At 39.3% G+C, this 18,366-nt stretch overlaps 1 protein-coding gene across 8 annotated transcripts in view; it reads right to left on the minus strand.

Moving 5' to 3' along the window:
* Positions 1-1,002: 1,002 nt before the first annotated feature.
* The window catches only part of iqsec2b (IQ motif and Sec7 domain ArfGEF 2b), a 69,531-nt gene continuing 52,167 nt past the window's right edge, over positions 1,003-18,366 (minus strand). For 3 of the 8 annotated variants that reach the window (XM_026269852.1, XM_026269851.1, XM_026269850.1), the window contains 13 exons: positions 13,853-14,138; positions 13,437-13,766; positions 11,691-12,730; positions 11,387-11,548; positions 10,585-10,707; positions 9,512-9,678; positions 9,215-9,354; positions 8,918-9,043; positions 8,666-8,765; positions 7,412-7,573; positions 6,963-7,160; positions 6,580-6,650; positions 1,003-5,100 (listed from right to left, as the gene is read on the minus strand). In XM_026269852.1, the coding sequence (XP_026125637.1) occupies positions 3,721-5,100; positions 6,580-6,650; positions 6,963-7,160; positions 7,412-7,573; positions 8,666-8,765; positions 8,918-9,043; positions 9,215-9,354; positions 9,512-9,678; positions 10,585-10,707; positions 11,387-11,548; positions 11,691-12,730; positions 13,437-13,766; positions 13,853-14,138 (4,285 nt within the window). In that variant the 3' untranslated portion in view covers positions 1,003-3,720. Of the gene's footprint in view, positions 5,115-6,579; positions 6,651-6,962; positions 7,161-7,411; positions 7,574-8,665; positions 8,766-8,917; positions 9,044-9,214; positions 9,355-9,511; positions 9,679-10,584; positions 10,708-11,386; positions 11,549-11,690; positions 12,731-13,436; positions 13,767-13,852; positions 14,139-15,474; positions 16,479-18,366 lie in introns of those variants that run through there. The other 5 variants (XM_026269856.1, XM_026269854.1, XM_026269855.1 and 2 more) reach the window with 5 other exon arrangements.

Here is an 18,366-nt window from a genome sequence, read left to right on the forward strand (position 1 = left end):
TCAGTTTCGAGGGAGGGGGGTTGGGTGGAATTTTCTTGATATCTCAGCACATAATCATCTGAATTAATTCTGGAAATAGGCATGCATGCTATTACACAAACTATATATATATATATATATATATATATATATATATATATATATATATATATATATATATATATATATATATACTATTATTACTATTATATATATAATTTTTTTCCTCAAAGTACATTATAACAAAAACTTTTAATCATTGCTTCCTTTTAACTGATTAATATAAAATACATATTTATATTCAAAGCTGTCATATTAATCTAATTTCGACGGACAGTAATATAGACTATCTAGTGATGCAAACTACTCAACATTTAATGACATTTATTCGTTTTGAATTGAAAATATGCGATCATGATTTATGTAAATCATAAATGAACGAGACAAGAGACGTTTACGTTTTGTACTATTAGACAAACGAATATTAGCGAATGTGCACATCTTAAAATAAAATATTATTTTCAGAGAGTGTAAATTGATTACTACTTCATATATAGCCTAACTACAAACCTAAATGTATTTTAGCATTCTTATTTACCTATTCCCTTAAATCACTTTTAATCCTTTAATTAGCCTATTCAATTGCTTTATTATTATTATTATGCAGTAGATCATATTCAATTCTTATGTGCGTGTACGTAACCGTGATTCGTGCGCAAGCATGTCAGTGAGCACGCCATCACAATCGTTCAGATGCGTATTAAAGATAAGTTCATTACTATAACAACCCCTCTGTGTGTGTGTGTGTGCGATAAATAGATATCTACAGTAACATCTAATGTAAACAACATTTCATATGAAAAAATATACAATAAAAGTGAATAGTGACTGAGGCTGTCCGTGTTTTGTGTTCCACAGAAGAAAGTCATAGGTATGGAACAACATAATTTGAATAAGAGTAAATAATTTTCATTTTTGGGTCAACTATTATGTTTATTTATGAGATACACAGGACAATGAGTTGTGTCAGAACATTTTATATATTTTTATTCATAATATTAGGCAATAAATATTCACATCTCTCCGAATTTGCTTAATTTCATATATTATCTGTACACAAATAAGATGACTTCATATACCTTTTTTCAAAATTACACTTCATCTGCTTTGACATACACACTTGTAGCCTACAAGTTTACAGATAAAACTGTCTTATAAATATGCCATAATCATCTACAATGAATGCCAACTCCCCATACACATTCACACAAACATACCCCCATGCACACACACACACACACACACACACACACACACACACACACACACACACACACACACACACACACACACACCTTTGACACTTCCTATTCCACTGTCAATATTAAATCATACTGAGACAGTCTATATACAGTTTGTTACAGAGCTCAGTAAATACAGACATACTCATGCAATAAAATTCACAGCAGGAAGACAGACAGTTAATGAAAGATTATGGCTATTAATCAAATAAAGTAAATGCAATTAATGGGTTATGGATTTCCAATCTTCTCTCTCATCTCACATTGGTATCTTGATATATATATAACCATATGTAACTGGAGACCCATTTCCTCTTGTACTGTGCTTGGTATTGTGGTGTGCTGATCATATGTAATAAGCACGTTCAGCAGCACTTATAAAGAGAGTGCATTTTGAAAGGGTAGCAAAATGGCATAAATATCTTACACACAATAACTGAGCATCACATCAAGACAAATAATACTGAGCATCTGCATTAAGCCCAGTCCAGAAATATATAACTGCACTTGAGATCACATTATGCATCCACACAAACAATAACTTCAAGCAGTACTTACACTAAGGCCTTACTTGAGGCTAAATTACCTTGATTTCTCATATTCTCATATTTCGCTTTGTATTAATGTGATAATTCAATTATATTTGCTCCTCTTCTCCTCAATTATTCATACAGAGGAAATTAAATAGGAAGTACGGCATTATGTTTTTATCAGATCAAAACAGGCCATCTGGTAGCCCAAACCAAAAAAGCTGAATCAAAAACTTTATGACTGGTACACAACTTCTGTTTAAAATAAAAATGAAATAATTCCCATAACAATGTCTCTAACATTCGAGGACACTTTTAAAGACAAGCATGTTTGTCCATAAAAATCATTGATAAAAAAAAAAAAAAAAAACATCCTTGACACTTTACTGTTGAAAGTCAAAGCATGAGAAAACTTTTCCTATTTACAAATAGTTCTGGTATTTTGTCAAATTTATAACATCTGTAGTTTTTAAACCATAAAAGACGAATAGTTATATTCATTAAAATTGAAATTCATAGCAAACATTCATATAACAGCGTAAAATATAATCAAAAACACTTTGTAAAGTATGATCGCAGTATTAATGCAAGGACCCAATGGAAACTGCATAATACAAGCATTTTAGATGTGAAGATTGATGACAAACAGAGAGGTAACAATCTTTCATGGAATGTTTCCTTCATACTGTGCCACTAGCCCTCATAGGTAAAAATACTTTACCTGGAAAATATTTTTGTTTAATAGAGATATATTAATTTAATATAGGTCAGAAAACTTGTTTGTTTATAAAGCGCCTTTTGTTTTCACATTCTGGGCCTTAACGTCTTACTAGAAATATGCTAAGAATTTAGACATGGATGATAAATAATGGTCATCATCCAGTGGTTAAATAAACAGTAACATAAGAGAATGTTTAGAGTTTTGGCACAATGCTTTTGACTTAACATAAAATTGACATTAATAAATAATTTTTCAGCAAAATTGGCATAATTATGGATCAATTTGAACTTAGATATTCTTTCTCTTAAACACTGGTTATTGGTGCAATGGTAGATATGAACAAGTTCATAGATAAAGTGTCATATAACATTACTGATATATAATTTTGTGTTAAAATTTCATATAATTTTATATACATAGGTTAATAATTCTGATGGACAGTGTTTCTAGGATGATTACAAACAGCACATCAACATACAGTACAAAGCTTTTTACAGCTGACTAGACTTAGGAGTGGAAAAGGTCAGGCCGATACTGACATACTTCATACAATCATACCCGGTGTAAGATATATGCTTTATAGGTATATCTCTATTAACACTCAAACATATCACTGTTATAGATGTGTACAAAAAGAGCAATAGAGCCTTTAAATTATTTAGCAAGTACAAGCTGGACATCAATTTAGTGGAAAGATTATTGCATCTTGCAAATGCTTTAGACTAATGATTAGTGGAATGTATGAAATCATTATACTGTGCTTTGATCTTCATATCCAGCACAGCATTATTTGTATGGTCTCTGGTCTTCACATTTCCTAAACTAGTTCCCAGGTGAAGAAAACCATTTCTCCAACAACCATTTTACTCTAACTTTATGGCTACACGCAACTGAAGCAACCCTGTGGACAGTTTAAAGTTCAAGTCGATGTGTGCATCTCCACATGTCTGTAATCGGTTATTTCTTGTCTGAATATGGGATTTAAGGAGAAGTAGCTAAGAAGGGGTTTGGCTTGACCGTCAAATCAATTACATCTACAACAACAGATTTGAAAGCAAAGTGTCCTAAATGTTTTTCATTATTGTTGTCGAGTACGTATCCCACAGCACTGATCTAGCTGAGAGCCTCCACCTACAGTATGATGTATGTGTGCTGTTTGTGCTCTTTTTTTCTCTGTAAGCTCCTTCGTTTAGACTTGTGGGAAGCGCAGGTGAAAGTAGCAGAGTCTTAGCAGGCTGCGTTTCTTTTTCCCACTGGCGTTGTTATCGCCTTTGGCCCTGCCACCACCTGCCTCCAGCCTCGCGGCGGTCCCCCCTCCAACCACCAAAGGACCCTTCAGCGACCCCCAGCCTCGCGACTTCCCCCGGCTCACACTACCGTGCTGATCCGGTTGGTAGGTTTGGATTTGGCGCGTTCGACCGTGCCCGTCCCCCCAGGTACGGCTCCAGTCTGAGCCGACGAGGGCCCTTGCGGGCCTCCGGCCTGTGAAGGGGGGCCTTGGTGCTGGGGGGGGAGAGGGGAGAGAGGCGTAAGAGGGGTAAGGGGGGAGGAAGGGGGGGGTAAAGGGGAGTGCGGTGGGGGAGGGGGGATGGAGGACAACGGAGGATACTGGGGCAGATACTGGGCGGCCGGCGGCACGTGGTGGACCGTGCCGGACGCGGAGACTGGAGGCGGCTGAGTGGGAGCAGGGAAGGGCGGAGGAGGAGGGCTGGCGAAGACGAAGTGAGGTTGGTGCGCGGGGTGGGAGCCCGGGTGCGGCGTGTGCACGTGGGCGGGATGGGAGTGTGCGTGCGGGTGCGGCTGGGAGTGCGACAGCGTGAGAGGCGGCTTGCTGATGGCGCCCCCTCTGGCCAAGTGTGTGGGCTGCGTGTGGAAGAGCGCAAACTGCGGGTGAGGGGAGAGTGGGGAGTGAGGAGAAAGGGGGGGAGGGAGGCCCATGTTGCCCATGCTCCCGTATCGACCCTGCAAAGTATGCTGGGAGATCGGCTGGTATGGGGAGTGTGCGGAAGGGTTGGGGTGTGGCCGTCGAGGCAAGGTGACCCGCTGAAGAGTATGGAGGCCCTGCTGCCCAGACGAGGGTACGGTCTGAGTATGGAAGCGATGTTGGTGGTAGTATGGGGGCGGAGGCTGCCCACTGACACTGTTGCTGGTAGTGTGGCAGTACTGGGCGTGCAGGGCCTGGATCTTGGAAGGTCCCCCAGCCTCTCCCGGGCACAGCGAGGACGGGGACAGAGGCGGCGGCCCTCCTGTAGTCGGTGGGGCCACAGGGGCGGGGTAGGGTGGCCCCGGGGGGATAATAGGACCCGGCGTTTTGGATCGCTTGCCCCCAAACAGGGAGCCCAGGAAAGATCCGGTGTTGTTGCTCCCAGTCCCCATTCCAGTCGTTCCTCTCTCGGTGCTGCTGGAGACTGGTCCAGCGCCAGTCACCGCAGGTGTGTGTTGCTGCCCCGGCCCACCCCCCACCCCCACTCCGGGGCTCAGGATGGGGCGGTGAGGCCGGAAGTCTTCTGTTCCATAGCATCCCGGGAGCACAGTGGCTACTGGGTAACGCTGGTGAGGCCGTGGACTGCTAATGATGGAACCCTAAGACAAAGAGAGTTGGGGGAGAGGAGGAAAGAGAGCAGGATGGCAAAGCCAAAAATGAGCGTTCGGGAGAAAAGTGAGGGTTTGCAAAGAGGAGCAGGAAGGAAATGTAGGCAATAAATGAGAAAGAAGAAAAACATAGTAAAAGGATACAGAGAGAATGGTTGTTTCAGTGGGTGGGGAGGAAAAACAGGGGTGAGTTGATTAGGGTAATGAAATGACATTCTGTCAGCATCATGAAATCAGAACATAATAACACAAACACATGCACCCAGTTATCTATTACGTGTCCCGAATGGTAATAATGCCAGTGTTCATTTAAATTTGTAAGTTTAAGTGGGATTTAATTTCTATTTTGTGTAATGTGCTAACAGGAAATTATTCATCTGTGTAGTTGCCATTAAAGTCAAAATGAAACAGCATTTTAACCCGTTCTACTTCTGTAATCAGACAAGTAAAACTGAATATTCAAATAAGACTGAAAAAAAAAAGGTGGTCGTGTGTTTACTGGAAAATGGTTTCATGTGGGGCCTCAAATATAAAAACAATCATTTGAAAAATCATAAAGCAATTAAGAAATTAATAATCCAACTATAAAATGGATAAATTATTAAAGATTAAATAATACACAAAAAAATCAATTAAAAATACAGATAAATAAGCAAATATAACTGCAATATTGAATGCACCGATTGTGTAAATAATGATTCTAAAATAAAAATGCAAAATATGCATATATTTTTTACTTTACTTTTTTTCAGCATCTATTACCCCATTATTGATTTTCTGCTGAACCAGGAAGTGGCACCCAATCTACTGTCATTAACTGCTGGGCCACACTATTATAGAAGTTATCTTTAGTCAATGCTGTTTCATTCATGTACATCATCATTTTATGATTGCCCCATAGTGCACTGATGAATCATGTACAATAAAACTATGTCTTTGCATTAAAAAGGTCTATTTTGAATTTATATTGGCTTAGATTTATGAGGGACATCTAATATAAAGTATGCCTCGATATAAAAATCAACAGAACTGATATCACACAGTCACTAGTCCATGCATAGCACGGCACAATGCACATACCAAACAAAAATGCACAAACCACCTCCAAAACAATAAAATGCACAACAAAATCATAAGAGAACACAGACAGACATATTTTGACATATATCAATGTCATGCTTTAATTCTGGGTCAATGATATTCCAGTCAAGATATTCAACATGTCCTGAATGACTTCAGATCTTCTCATGCAGTCTCAGTGACTGATGTTATTGATTCATCATCTCAGACACACGTACATTAACATTCCACAGACCACACATGGTCACACAAGATGCACACACACGTCTCTGTGTCTGTGGTAAGGACACATGCAAGATGGCGCCGTGTTTTGTGTGGGATTCCAGGCAGACATGCGGGTGGTTCGGGTTTGGGGACTAAAGCTAAAGATACAGACCTCTGCTTCACTCAGACTTACTTCCATTGTACTGTCAAGGGAACCAACGCTGTTTCTGCGACCACGTTTCCCTGTTACCCAGTGAGCAGATGTCAGTCACAACTGCATTGTGTGTGTATGTGTGTGGGTGAGTGAGTGAGTGTAATGGCACTCAGTTTTAATAGAAATCTCACTTTCTTCTTGGTGTCCCTAAATGTCCGTAAAAAAAAAAAAAAAATCTAACCCCCCAATATACATTTTTACATTTTGCCAATTATACCATTTCTTTTTTTACATTTTAAATTTGCCCCCAATGTAGAATGGTATTTTTCACTTTCACTTTTTTAGAATGGTATTAAATGATCATAAATAAATTGGTTGCCAATCACAGCAAAGTGTCTCACCTGATTCAGACAGGTCCCTCAGTGAGGAGCTGAGAGCAGTACGTTTGAGGCCCTCTCCTGGTGAATAGTTGTCATCCAGACTAGGCCTTCCCATAGTGCCATTCACCACTTCATTCTTGACCCCACCCACTCCTCCAGCCATAATGCTGTTGGTGAGCAGGCTGGGCCGCATTACTCCTTTCTGCTTCTCCAGCTCAGCTGCAGGTGGACAAAAAAACAAACATCAGACCTAGTCCTAAACAGGCATCAAGCAGTTTGTCTGTGCACATCCTAAAAGCCATTTTACGATGTGCCATTTTTATCTTGTTTACTGTGTGTTTTCTATGAGTCAAGGGGTTGACCAGATAGGGTCTCTGTAAATCTGTAATGTTAATGTTGTAGTAAACCACCCATAGAGGGCGTCAGAATAAAGTGTAGTTTATGAGAGGGGTAGGGGGCGCTGTACTCACACTCCACTCTGTATTTCTCCATTTCCTGGACCTCAGCAATGCTCTCCCTCAGATCACTGACAAAGCGTGTGCGGTCCTGTTGACTAGGGGCCATGAACACAATCAGAACTTTACGCTCACCGCCCGGGATAGCTGATGTTAGTCTGACACCATGAGGATAGTCTAGGGGAGAGAGAGAAACACATTTTGTTCCTAGGTTCCTAAATAACAATGTCACATTCCAATTTCGTATAAAACATTTTTTATTAATGACTATTTTTTTGGAACTATATTAATAGGTTTAAATTATGTTTTAGAGCGGCATAAAACTAATACAATTTATATTCACTAAAGAAATTTACATGTCTTTTTAAAACGCACTACTGTTCAAAAGTCTTGATAGGTAGCATTAAATTGATTAAAGGGGTCATATGATGCTTTTTTAAAGATCATTATTTTGTGTATTTGGTTTAACAAAATATGTTGACATGCTTTAATGTAAAAAAAAAAACATAAAATACTTTAATATTTTAAAATACTGTACATTATTGTAGGTCCTCTATTCCCTGCCTCTCTCAAACGAGTCGTTTTCTAAAAGGTCCCTCCTTCCGACAAACACATTTTGATTGGTCAACTGACCCAGTGCATTGTGATTGGCCGAACACCGCAAGCACTCATTGGAAATATAACGCTCCTTTCCATAATCGTGAGCACAAAACCCTGCATTTGAACATTCAATAGCAAAAACTTAATCTAACAACAAAACATACTTACAGTAGCTAATACAGAAGTGCCAGAAGTCAGAATGACCTCCTCTCCTAGGTTCATGAAACGGTCGTCCATAAAATGCGTTGCTGTTCTGTTGTAAGTAATCTTACTAAGTAATCTAGTAATCTTTCAATACTCCATAGAGAATGGAAATATTGAAATTGCATCATATAACCCCTTTAAAAGTTTTTTTAACTGTGATAATAGTAAGAAATGTTTCTTGAGCAGCAAATCATCATATTAAAAATGATTTCTGAAGGATCATGTGACACTTATGACTGGAGTAATGATGCTGAAAATTCAGCTTTGATCACAGGAATAAATTATAGTTTAAAATATATTCTCAGATAAAATGTATTAGATTAAATGTTAATATTTCACATTATTTCTATTTAACTGCACTTTTCTATATTTTTGAGCAAATAAATGCAGTCTTGCTGAGCATAAGAGACTTAATCCCATATAACATAACCCCCAAAAAAGAAAAACTAAAATGAACCAACTTACAGGAGTTCTGGAACATGTGAACCTGCATCTCCACCAGAGGGAAGGACTGTCTGAAACTGTACGTTACTGAGGTTTTCTTCTTCTGGAAGATCTTTGTAACCTTGCAATTAAATAACAAAGAAAGTACCAACTGAGGATTTTAAAGAGTATCAACTTTACAATACACATGCATACTGAAGAGATGCTGCTTAAAATACTTAGGACCGATTCAGTTTGTATGCATGGATAATTGATACGTGTTATTGAGATTACCACAATCAGATCGTTGAAGAGGAAGACCTCTCTCTGGTGAACTCCAGACCTTTGAGGACGGTTGGGGTCTGGGACTTCATAGAGCTGACAGCAGCACACTAGTCTGCGGTGGGGCAGGGACAGAACCTACAAACAGAGCAGATATTTACATTTACTTAGGAACTAGCAGTTCGAAAACTATGATTTCACACTGACAGAACACGTCAAAGGAACAAATCACGTCTCAAAGATTCAGTATTTCCAAAGATTCAAATTCAAAAAGTTTAAGAAATTCAAAAGCGCCTCAGTAGAACTCACTGGTTTCTTGCCCACTATTACTCTCTCCACCGCCTGGACCTGAGAAACATGGTCATCATTGGTTCTCAGTTCCCATTTCTGAATGCGCTGGTAGATTCCAACCAGTAAATCACGTGGGATGTCCTGACCATTATCCACCCCTGAGAAGAGAGGAAAAAATGACATGTACACAAGAAGAGATTTTTTAGTGTAATTGCAAAATCCCTGACAATTATGTGCAACATTTGAGTGTGTTTGTGGTTGCCCACTTCTGTAAGTGCCAGTGTGTGAAGCTGGAGAGAGAGATTTGAACACCACCTCTTAAGTTTTTGATGAAGTCGTCCAGCTTCATCTTCCTCTCTGCTTTGATATTGGGGCTGTACATGTCCGTGTTGAGGAGGATGATGGCAAAAGCTAGGATGAAGATGGTGTCCGGGTTCTGGAACTGTCTTACCAGTGCTGGATTACAAACACAGTACCTCTGACTGCAAGATGCACAGAGAGAAATAGTGTTTGAGTGCAAATACTGAGGGATAGATAAAACATGTTTATAAACCCAATGTTCCAGATCTGAAATCTGATGTAATGAGCCATGTGTGATGGCAATGTAAAATAGCTGATATCTGTGCAACTCATCAGTAGCAATTTTCTTTGAACAAGGCCCTTTAATTCTGTTGAAATAATTGTAAACCATAGCCTCTCATGTAATTTAATGAATGTGAAGTACTAAGGGCCAGATTTATTAAACAGGGCAAATTAGCACGAGAGCACAATTCCAAAACAGCGCAGATGGGTGTGGAAATTTCTGAATGTGATTTACTGACAATGTGCAAATTAAAGAACACAGACGCAACACCTCTTTCCATAATGACAAACGCAATCTACCAAGCACAGCACATATCAACGTGGGGATATGTTCAGATTCTGATCACTTCTTTTTCTGGCATTCCAAATAAATGAATATGTGTGGGAAAATATTTTCTCCCTTCTACCACGCACTCTGTTCTCTGTGGTGCCTCCTCCTAGCAACAACCAATGCAGCCATTTCAAGCCCAAAAATAGCTTAAGACCTCATTTTTGGACACTAAATAATGGCATAAATACCATTAATTTGATGAGCACACGTGATAGTAAATAATTTTTGTGTGATCATTTTTAATACTCTCCTCCCATACGTTTTGTGCCTAAAAGGGAATTGCCTACAAATGCATATTCAATAAAGTTAGGAGCAAAAATATCTGTGTCCATGCCTTTTCAGTGCTAATTCTAATCCTGACAGAACTATTTTAATGCCAAAAGATGGTTTGTGCTGGCACAAAATGTTAGTAAATCTGTTAAGCATTGTAAGAGTTTTACTTGTGCACTAATTGTGTATAAGCACATTCACATACCTGAAAGCCTCAATAAGTCTTTCCACTTTTTGAGCCTCTCCTTGGACTTTTATTTGAGCTTGAAATTTCCTCAGAGCATCATCGAGATCCATTCCAGAAAAGTCCATCTCATCCACAACACAACTGAGAAAAACAAAAGTGGTAGAAAACATTAGATCTATACATGATTATACCAAACATGCATCCAATTGTTTGGGGATCAAGAAAAAGCAAAACATGTCTTTATTTTCTGTGCATTTTTTTTATTGCGATAGGAACAGATCAAACATGACTAGAATGAAAATGAAGAGAGAGGGGGCAGGATTGGGAAAGGCCCATAAATCGGATTCGAACTTGGGACGCCCGTGGCAAAACAGTGCTGTGATCGCTGGCTATCGGCGCCAACATTTTCTGTGCATTTTTTTATGTAGTATTGTACAGTATATTATGTTACTTCATTCTCATTTTTTCTCCAAGGGTATTTTGGCCACCTAACCCCAAATGGATCCGCCAATTATTGTTTAACCCCAAAATTAAAACCTGCATGGAACAAAAGTGCATTATTATGGTCCTTGGCCTGGAAAAGGTTAAAGACCCATACTCTGTTACACTGCAAGCTAAATGATGTGCATTATATTGTATAATTTATATTCAATGCATCATGCCTACATATCTATTCAGAATGAGTTAACTGAGGATTCAGAAACTAGGTAGCTGCTGTTCAAAAAAAAAAAAGATTTTCAAAGCCTTTTTTTTTTTAGAAAATACTTATTTAAACTTTTGTCATTTTCTTTATTTTAGAGGATGTATTATGTGGACTCACTCCAATACATCTTTGTTGAACTGTTTCTGTCTATTTCCAAGGAACTCTCCAATCATCTGCCGACTCAGGCCTTTTCTCTCCAGGATAAAGCGAGCAATGCCCACTGGTGTGTCTGACACAAAGCCCTTCTCAATTAGGTACTGAATACCCTTTTCTGGTTTCCTGCAGTTCAAAAACATCAGGATAGTTTAATCATGTTTCAAACAGATGCATTCAGTTTTTCCTTAATTTGATTTATAAGTTTACAGTAATGGTAAAAGTTGGGAGTGTTGTATAAAAGATGTGTTGTTTCATTCTAACTTACTTGTTGAAGAGGTTGAGTCCGATGCGATATTGTCTTCTCTGTACTACGTCATTGTTAAAGGGAGGAGAGTCCCAGCTGTGCCGACTTTCTCTCTGGTAGGTCTGTTTCCCTAATGGGGGCAAGGGCTCCCGCAGACTATCCCTTGAAGAGGAGCCTGAGCTGCAATTAATGGTCTCATTAGAGTTTGTGGTGGAGTTCAGTGAGTCATTATCACCATCCGAGCAGCATTGCTGCTCCAAACCACCAGGGGGCAGTGGTGCTGAAGAGGAGGATGAGAGCGGTGTGGTTGGGGGCTGTTGAGGAGAGGAGGAGGATGAAGGGGTGTCGGGGTACTGGTGATGGTGGTGGTGGTGATGGTGATGATGGTGAGCCATGTGGTGTGGGATGTGTGACGGCATCGATTGGCCAGCTGGACGTGTTTGACCTTGTGCAGCTGTCGAGGATGTCGAACGAGCATTAGGGTTATGCTTTAGCGTCCCTTGAGGTGATCCTGCTGCTGAGTCCTGCTCGTAGACTAGCTGTCTGCTAAGGGAGCCTCGGTCTGAGCGGTCACTCATGTCCACTGAACTGTCACTAGGTGGTTCAATAGTAAGTAATGGTAAGTGCCCTCCCCGTAAACGGTAATCACGGCACTCTGTGCAAGGCGTACTTCGGCGGCTATTGCTGCTTCCTCCTCCTTCTGTGTCACGGCTATCTTCCCTACCACTTACCCCACTTCCAACACCCCCCCAGAACTCAGTGTCTGTGCTGCTAGGGGCCCGGTCTAGAGAGAGTGGTGAAGAAGGTAGGCCGTCATCCATGTAAAGCGTGACATCACTGTAAGAGGTGGCTGTGCTGTCTTCATGCATACTCATGCCCCCTGTACCTCCTCGATCTCTGTCTCCAAGTCCTCTCCGTAAGGATACGTGGCTGTTGCTACTCCATATGCACTCACCAAAGTCATCAACAACACCACTTCCATCCCCTATACCTTCCTGGGAATCATCTCTGCGTGGTCGACACGTTAGGGCATCATCAATTGAGTCGGCCAAGGACTTCACCTTAAGAACAAAGAAATGGACACTGTCAGGCAAACTGTAAAAAAATTTCATCTTTAGGGTTTCAACAGTGTCCCTGAGAGAGTACCCTGAAACCGGTACAACTTTAAACATTATATACCAACCTGATATCATTGCAATTAATACATATTCATACATATTTTATGATTTTGATTGATTTCTGTGAGGGGTAGGTTTAGGGGCGGGATTAGGGATGGTCTTTTTGTACATATTCATAAGAATTTACCACCTTATAAAATGCGTATGATTTTTCACAAAACTTGTGAATATTAGTACCTTTGAGTAACCTTTTAAGGGTAAATAAAGTTGTCTCTTTAAGAGGACTGTCCCAGTGACAAGTTGTTGTAATTCTAAATGTACAATTTTTGCACAGTTTTTCCAAGAGCATATGAACCACAGGATAGAATATTTTACAGAGCATTATTTGGCCTTTTTGGAATCTATCTGCTGATGGAAATCTTGCTTTAATACAAAATAATTTAAACTGTCTGTTCACATAAGGTATATGGGCAAGTTATGGACACTCCCCCACTGAAAAGACCAGGTCAGATAAACAGAACTTTGACCAGCAGTATTTCTGGTGAAACTAGTTTACCAAAAAGTTCTCGCTGGTTAAGCTAGCTTTAAAACCTGTACATTAGCATCCAATTTTGGGCACAGTTCAAATACAGTCAAACTGGGTACTGACTTGTTTTGAGAAGGAGTCCTCTAGGTGGGTGTATTCCGGTCGTGATGGGGAGCTTGGCTCTGTGGTGCAAGTTGGAGAATGTGGAGGACCCATTCCTGGACTGTGACTGTAGTGAGTCGGGGTGGGAGGTTGTGGATGTCGGTCATCAAACGAGTACTGCAGTCGCATGTTAGACAGTATGATGCGCCGTGTCATGCGGCTCTCAGAAGCTGAGCTGCGCAGGCGCTCAAAGTTCTTGTTCATACGATATTGACGGAATGCTGTCTGGATGGTGCGTGCTGCTCGTCTACTTACGAAGTAACCTCCATATTTTTTCTCCAGCATCTCCACCTTCACAGCAACAACTTGATCAGTTATTTTTTCTTTAATAGACTGTGATCATGATGAAACAATGATTCTGTTTCTGCATGCCTTACCTTCTTGTCTTGTAGGTCTGTAGAGAGTTCATAACTGTCTGATAGGGCTTTGCACCTCTTGTTCTCTTCTTCCTCTTGCTTGCGTAGGGCCAGGCTAGCTGGTTGGTTGCGTGTACGCTGTGCCCAGGCGAGGCTGGCTGGGCTTGGAGCGGGCACAAAAGGCACCCGAGGGCCTGGGGGGCCACAGCTGTTGTCCCTGTAACGGTCAGAGCTGTGCACGTAAGGAGATTTACTGCTGGAAATGTCTGAAAAGGGACGTGAAGCTGAACTCTGGGTTTCCTCCTCACTGAAAGGGGTGGGTGAGAGAGAGAGAGAGATAATAATTCTAAAACGCCCCCATAATGAGAGGATAAGATAAAAATCTCAAGCAACTCAGGAATTCATGACATTGACTTAGCATTTTGACTTTCAGGAAAGCTTTAAACAGGGCTTTCCCAAAATTGGGGCTTTTCCAAAATTATCACACCAAGACAATTAAAGCAATGCTGGTTATACTTAAGATTTGTAATTAGAGAGAGTTACGAAAGCCAATGCCTTAACAAGAGCTTGGATTCTTGTATCAAAAATTATAGTTTATATTTAAACAATCTATTAAAACTCAAAAATTCATCAGTATGTACTATCAGAAACCTGAAATCCAGTAGTGAATGTCTGGTGAAATCAACTTCTGTTTTTGACTTCTCTGTACCTGTCATATGAGAAGTTTTGGTGTGTGTTACATCTGTGGCATCATATCCAACCTGTTTTCATCTCAGCTATACACTATTGACACCTCCTCATATTCTGTTCCTCACACAACAGCTCTCATCCTTAATGACTTGTAGTCTTCCGCCACCATTAGTGACTCACTTATCCTGCAGGGTACCTTCAGAGCAAGTGTTTGATTGATGCATGCACCGCCAAACATACACAGCACACATAATGACAACAATTATGCTACTTCACTTAAAGGCCTTCATACCAAAGTCTAACTTGAAATAGATTCCTATGTTTTCTGAAGAAAATGCAAGTGGTGTTTTCCAGTCTAAAACTCACCATCATGACATTGTTGCTTTATGTAGTGAGTTTGAAAACACCACAGCATAAGAAATTATAGAATAAGTACAAACAGTCTATTGACACAGGAGGTCAGTTTACAGGGTCAGTCACCCCAATGCAGAGGCGTTGACCCTTAGGTTTGCCATGGGAAACACAACAACATGTGATCTGAACTCATATTCCTGACACAGCTCTCTGACAGGATAGTGTGTGGGTACTTCTGAATCACTGCAGGCAACTTCCTGTTCTGTATGACTAAGTCAGAGGAGGTTATTGAAGGCAAGATATTATCTTATAATGCGAATGTACTGCAATTCAGACGTCTTACGAATTTATTCTCATTTTGGTTCAATGATTTCTCACTCTCTCGAGACCACACAAAGACACTTACACTACATGGATGCAGGTAACCCTTGTTTTGCTGTTTATCACATGTAACAACAGGTAACCATTACACACCTGTCCAGAACCGGCCAGTTTGTACAAAAGCACGATACCCTCCTGTTGTGGTCTATTGTATGTAGAAAAACAGTATAGCAGATGCTAGGGTTAAATAAGAAAGGAAACTTTAACTTTACACTTACCACATTTACTAGAAAGAGCCAAATAGTTGCACAAAACCATACACATGAACATCCACCCTGAGAGCGAAATGGAGGTTTCGCTTCCTACAAGTCCAAATTTGGCAAGCAGTCGCTGAAACCTCCTGGAATTCACCAAACGCTGAACTTTGTGGCTTTAGAGTCGTTCTGCAGTCATGACTGACTGTCAGGAGGTCACCACCACATAGTCACATGGGCATGACAGTGCTTAAACGCTCCCTCCTCCTATTCTCTCTCCCTCCATTTATTTACATTACACAAAGTGCGCTGGTGTAGTTCACTGAAGTCAGTAGCTTGGAAAGAGTGACCGGATATGTCACTGAGGCTGGAGTTTCTGGCCAATCAGCTTCAGGATTTCCTGCAATGCTTGTATTTATCATCACTTTTCTAGTTTTTCACACAAGTATTTGTGGTAATTGTCCACGACGGTCATAAAAAGCACTGTCCCTCTTTCTCCATTTCTCTGGTCTGTTTTATTTTCCACCCCTAATATGGGTGGTTTCCTGTATTTGTATGGAGTGAACAAAAGATTGAAGGAGGAAAGAGAGATATTGCAGATACTGATACTGCTTTTGAGCAAGACCATCAGCTTCTAAGATTTTTTTTTTCTCTTGAGAAAAACACCCCAGTAATCTCATGTTTAAGAAGAAATCTCAGAAAAGTCTATTTGGCAAAATGAATAAGGCTGCAAAGAAATGTAAACACAAACTCAAACATTTCTCATATTCATAATGATCTAACGCAACTGCACTCAACTATACAATAAGAATCATCACATTTGCGTCTTCATATTTTTAGACAGAACAGATGCTTAAAGGGATAGTTCACCCCAAAAGGAAAAGTTTGGCATCATTTACTCATCCTCATGTTGTTCAAAACCTGTATGAGCTTCTTTGTTATGTTTAACATAAAAGAAGATATTTTGAAGAATACTGTTAATCAGACAGTTGATGGTGCCCACTGACTTCCACAGTAGGATCGACAACTGTTTGGTTCTTCAAAATATCTTGTTTTGTGTTCAACATAAGGAAATAAACTTATAATAATCAGAATCATCTGAATAAATAATCAGATCAGATCATTATCCTTAAGCAATGTGTTTGTTAATTAAAGGAATAATTCAAACATGAAAATTCTCTCATTATTTATTCATGTTATTCCGGATCTGCATGACTCCTAACAATAGTATTTAGTCAATTTTAATTAAAAAAAATGGTAAGGGCTATCAGTGTTTTTCTTTGCACCATCCAACACTTCCCTCCAGTTCAGTAGGTGATGGAAATACACCTTTTACATTGCTAAATAGAAATGTAAAAAATAAGCAGGTGAACAATTCTGCCACCTACTGGAGTGGAGAGCAATGGTGGCCACTGTCATTTTACAACTAAATTTGAGCCACATGCACTTTTTAGCTGATAATCCTGCATGCTTTATTAGGCATTTAAGTACAAAATACTTTCATGTATTTAATTCCTTAACCAAATATTCATTAAATTATATCCTTTTTTGTTCCATGTAAGAAAGAAGGTCATACATGTTTTGAAACATGAATAGAAATAAATGACAGCTACATGAAAACAAATTCTAGTTTCACTATCAAGACTAAATATATTTATTCAAGCATTTGAAATGCTATAATTGTTTCCTGATTGCTAGATGACATCACATTTCCACGGTCTGAAAAGTGACGTTGAAATACTTCACAGCTATGTGTAGCTACAACTGTTCAAACATACACACTATTATTTTATTCATTGGCTACTTTACATAAGTAAATGGACTAGTTTCAAAGTAGCTTTAACTGGGTTTCTACTGGTTTTGCAGTTCTAGATGTCAACCTGCAATTTCATAAAAGTAAATTCCATAAAGCTCCTCTGAATGAAAGCTGCCAGTTATATCAGGTTTGAGCAACCACATAGCAAAACTAGCTTTACTTCTGTTTTACTTTAATAATAGTAATGATAATAATAAATAGGTTTAATTTAGCCCAATCTGGCATCTGCTGCCTACATGCAATGACAAACCTGTAGTGCTGTTCTATTCTTTGAATGCTGTTATAACATCTGCTCATAAAACTGTCGTCTTGCATCTCACATGTTCCTTTTCCCCATGCCTCCCACTCCTCCCTCCCACTCTCTCTCACACACATGTAGGAGTGAGGGAGGTAGGGTTGCTTAGTGACAGTTGCTGTGAGACCACCGTGGGAGGTGAGGTAGTCATTAGAAAGAGTGTTGCTATAGATACAGAGCACTAATACTGTAACCGTAGGTGTTGGTGGATAAGTTGCATGTTGTAAGATTGTAAGACTTTGAATGTTACAATAGATATATCATATACACAACTTCGTAAACTGGAATATCGCATTCATCGGAATTTAAATATAGCTACAGAATGTGTAAATTTGAGGAAAAACATGTAACTTTAATTGTCATTTTTAGGAGAAAGAGACTTTACTAAAGAGAAACATTTTATTAGAAATGACAAAAAGAGATCAATTTAACTCTAAACTGGTTTATTATGTCCATCGTGGTTCATGAAGTCATGTTCCATGACCTCTTTTTAACTATTCTGAGTTTAAAATCATTATTTAAAAACCAAGATGTTCTATAACAAAGGAATATATATATATATATATATATATATATATATATATATTCGCCAGTGAGAGCCCCCACCCCACCAAGAGTTTATATATATATATATATATACAAATCTTTGGTGAGGGGGGGCGGTTGGTAGAAATCTCGCCTAGGGTGCCAAAAAAGCTAGAAACGGTCCTATATATAAATATATATATATATATATATATATATATATATATATATATATATATATATATATATATATATATATATATATATGACCCAAAATATG

The sequence above is a fragment of the Carassius auratus genome, chromosome 8, assembly GCF_003368295.1.
Source record: "Carassius auratus strain Wakin chromosome 8, ASM336829v1, whole genome shotgun sequence".
Taxonomy (NCBI): domain Eukaryota; kingdom Metazoa; phylum Chordata; class Actinopteri; order Cypriniformes; family Cyprinidae; genus Carassius; species Carassius auratus.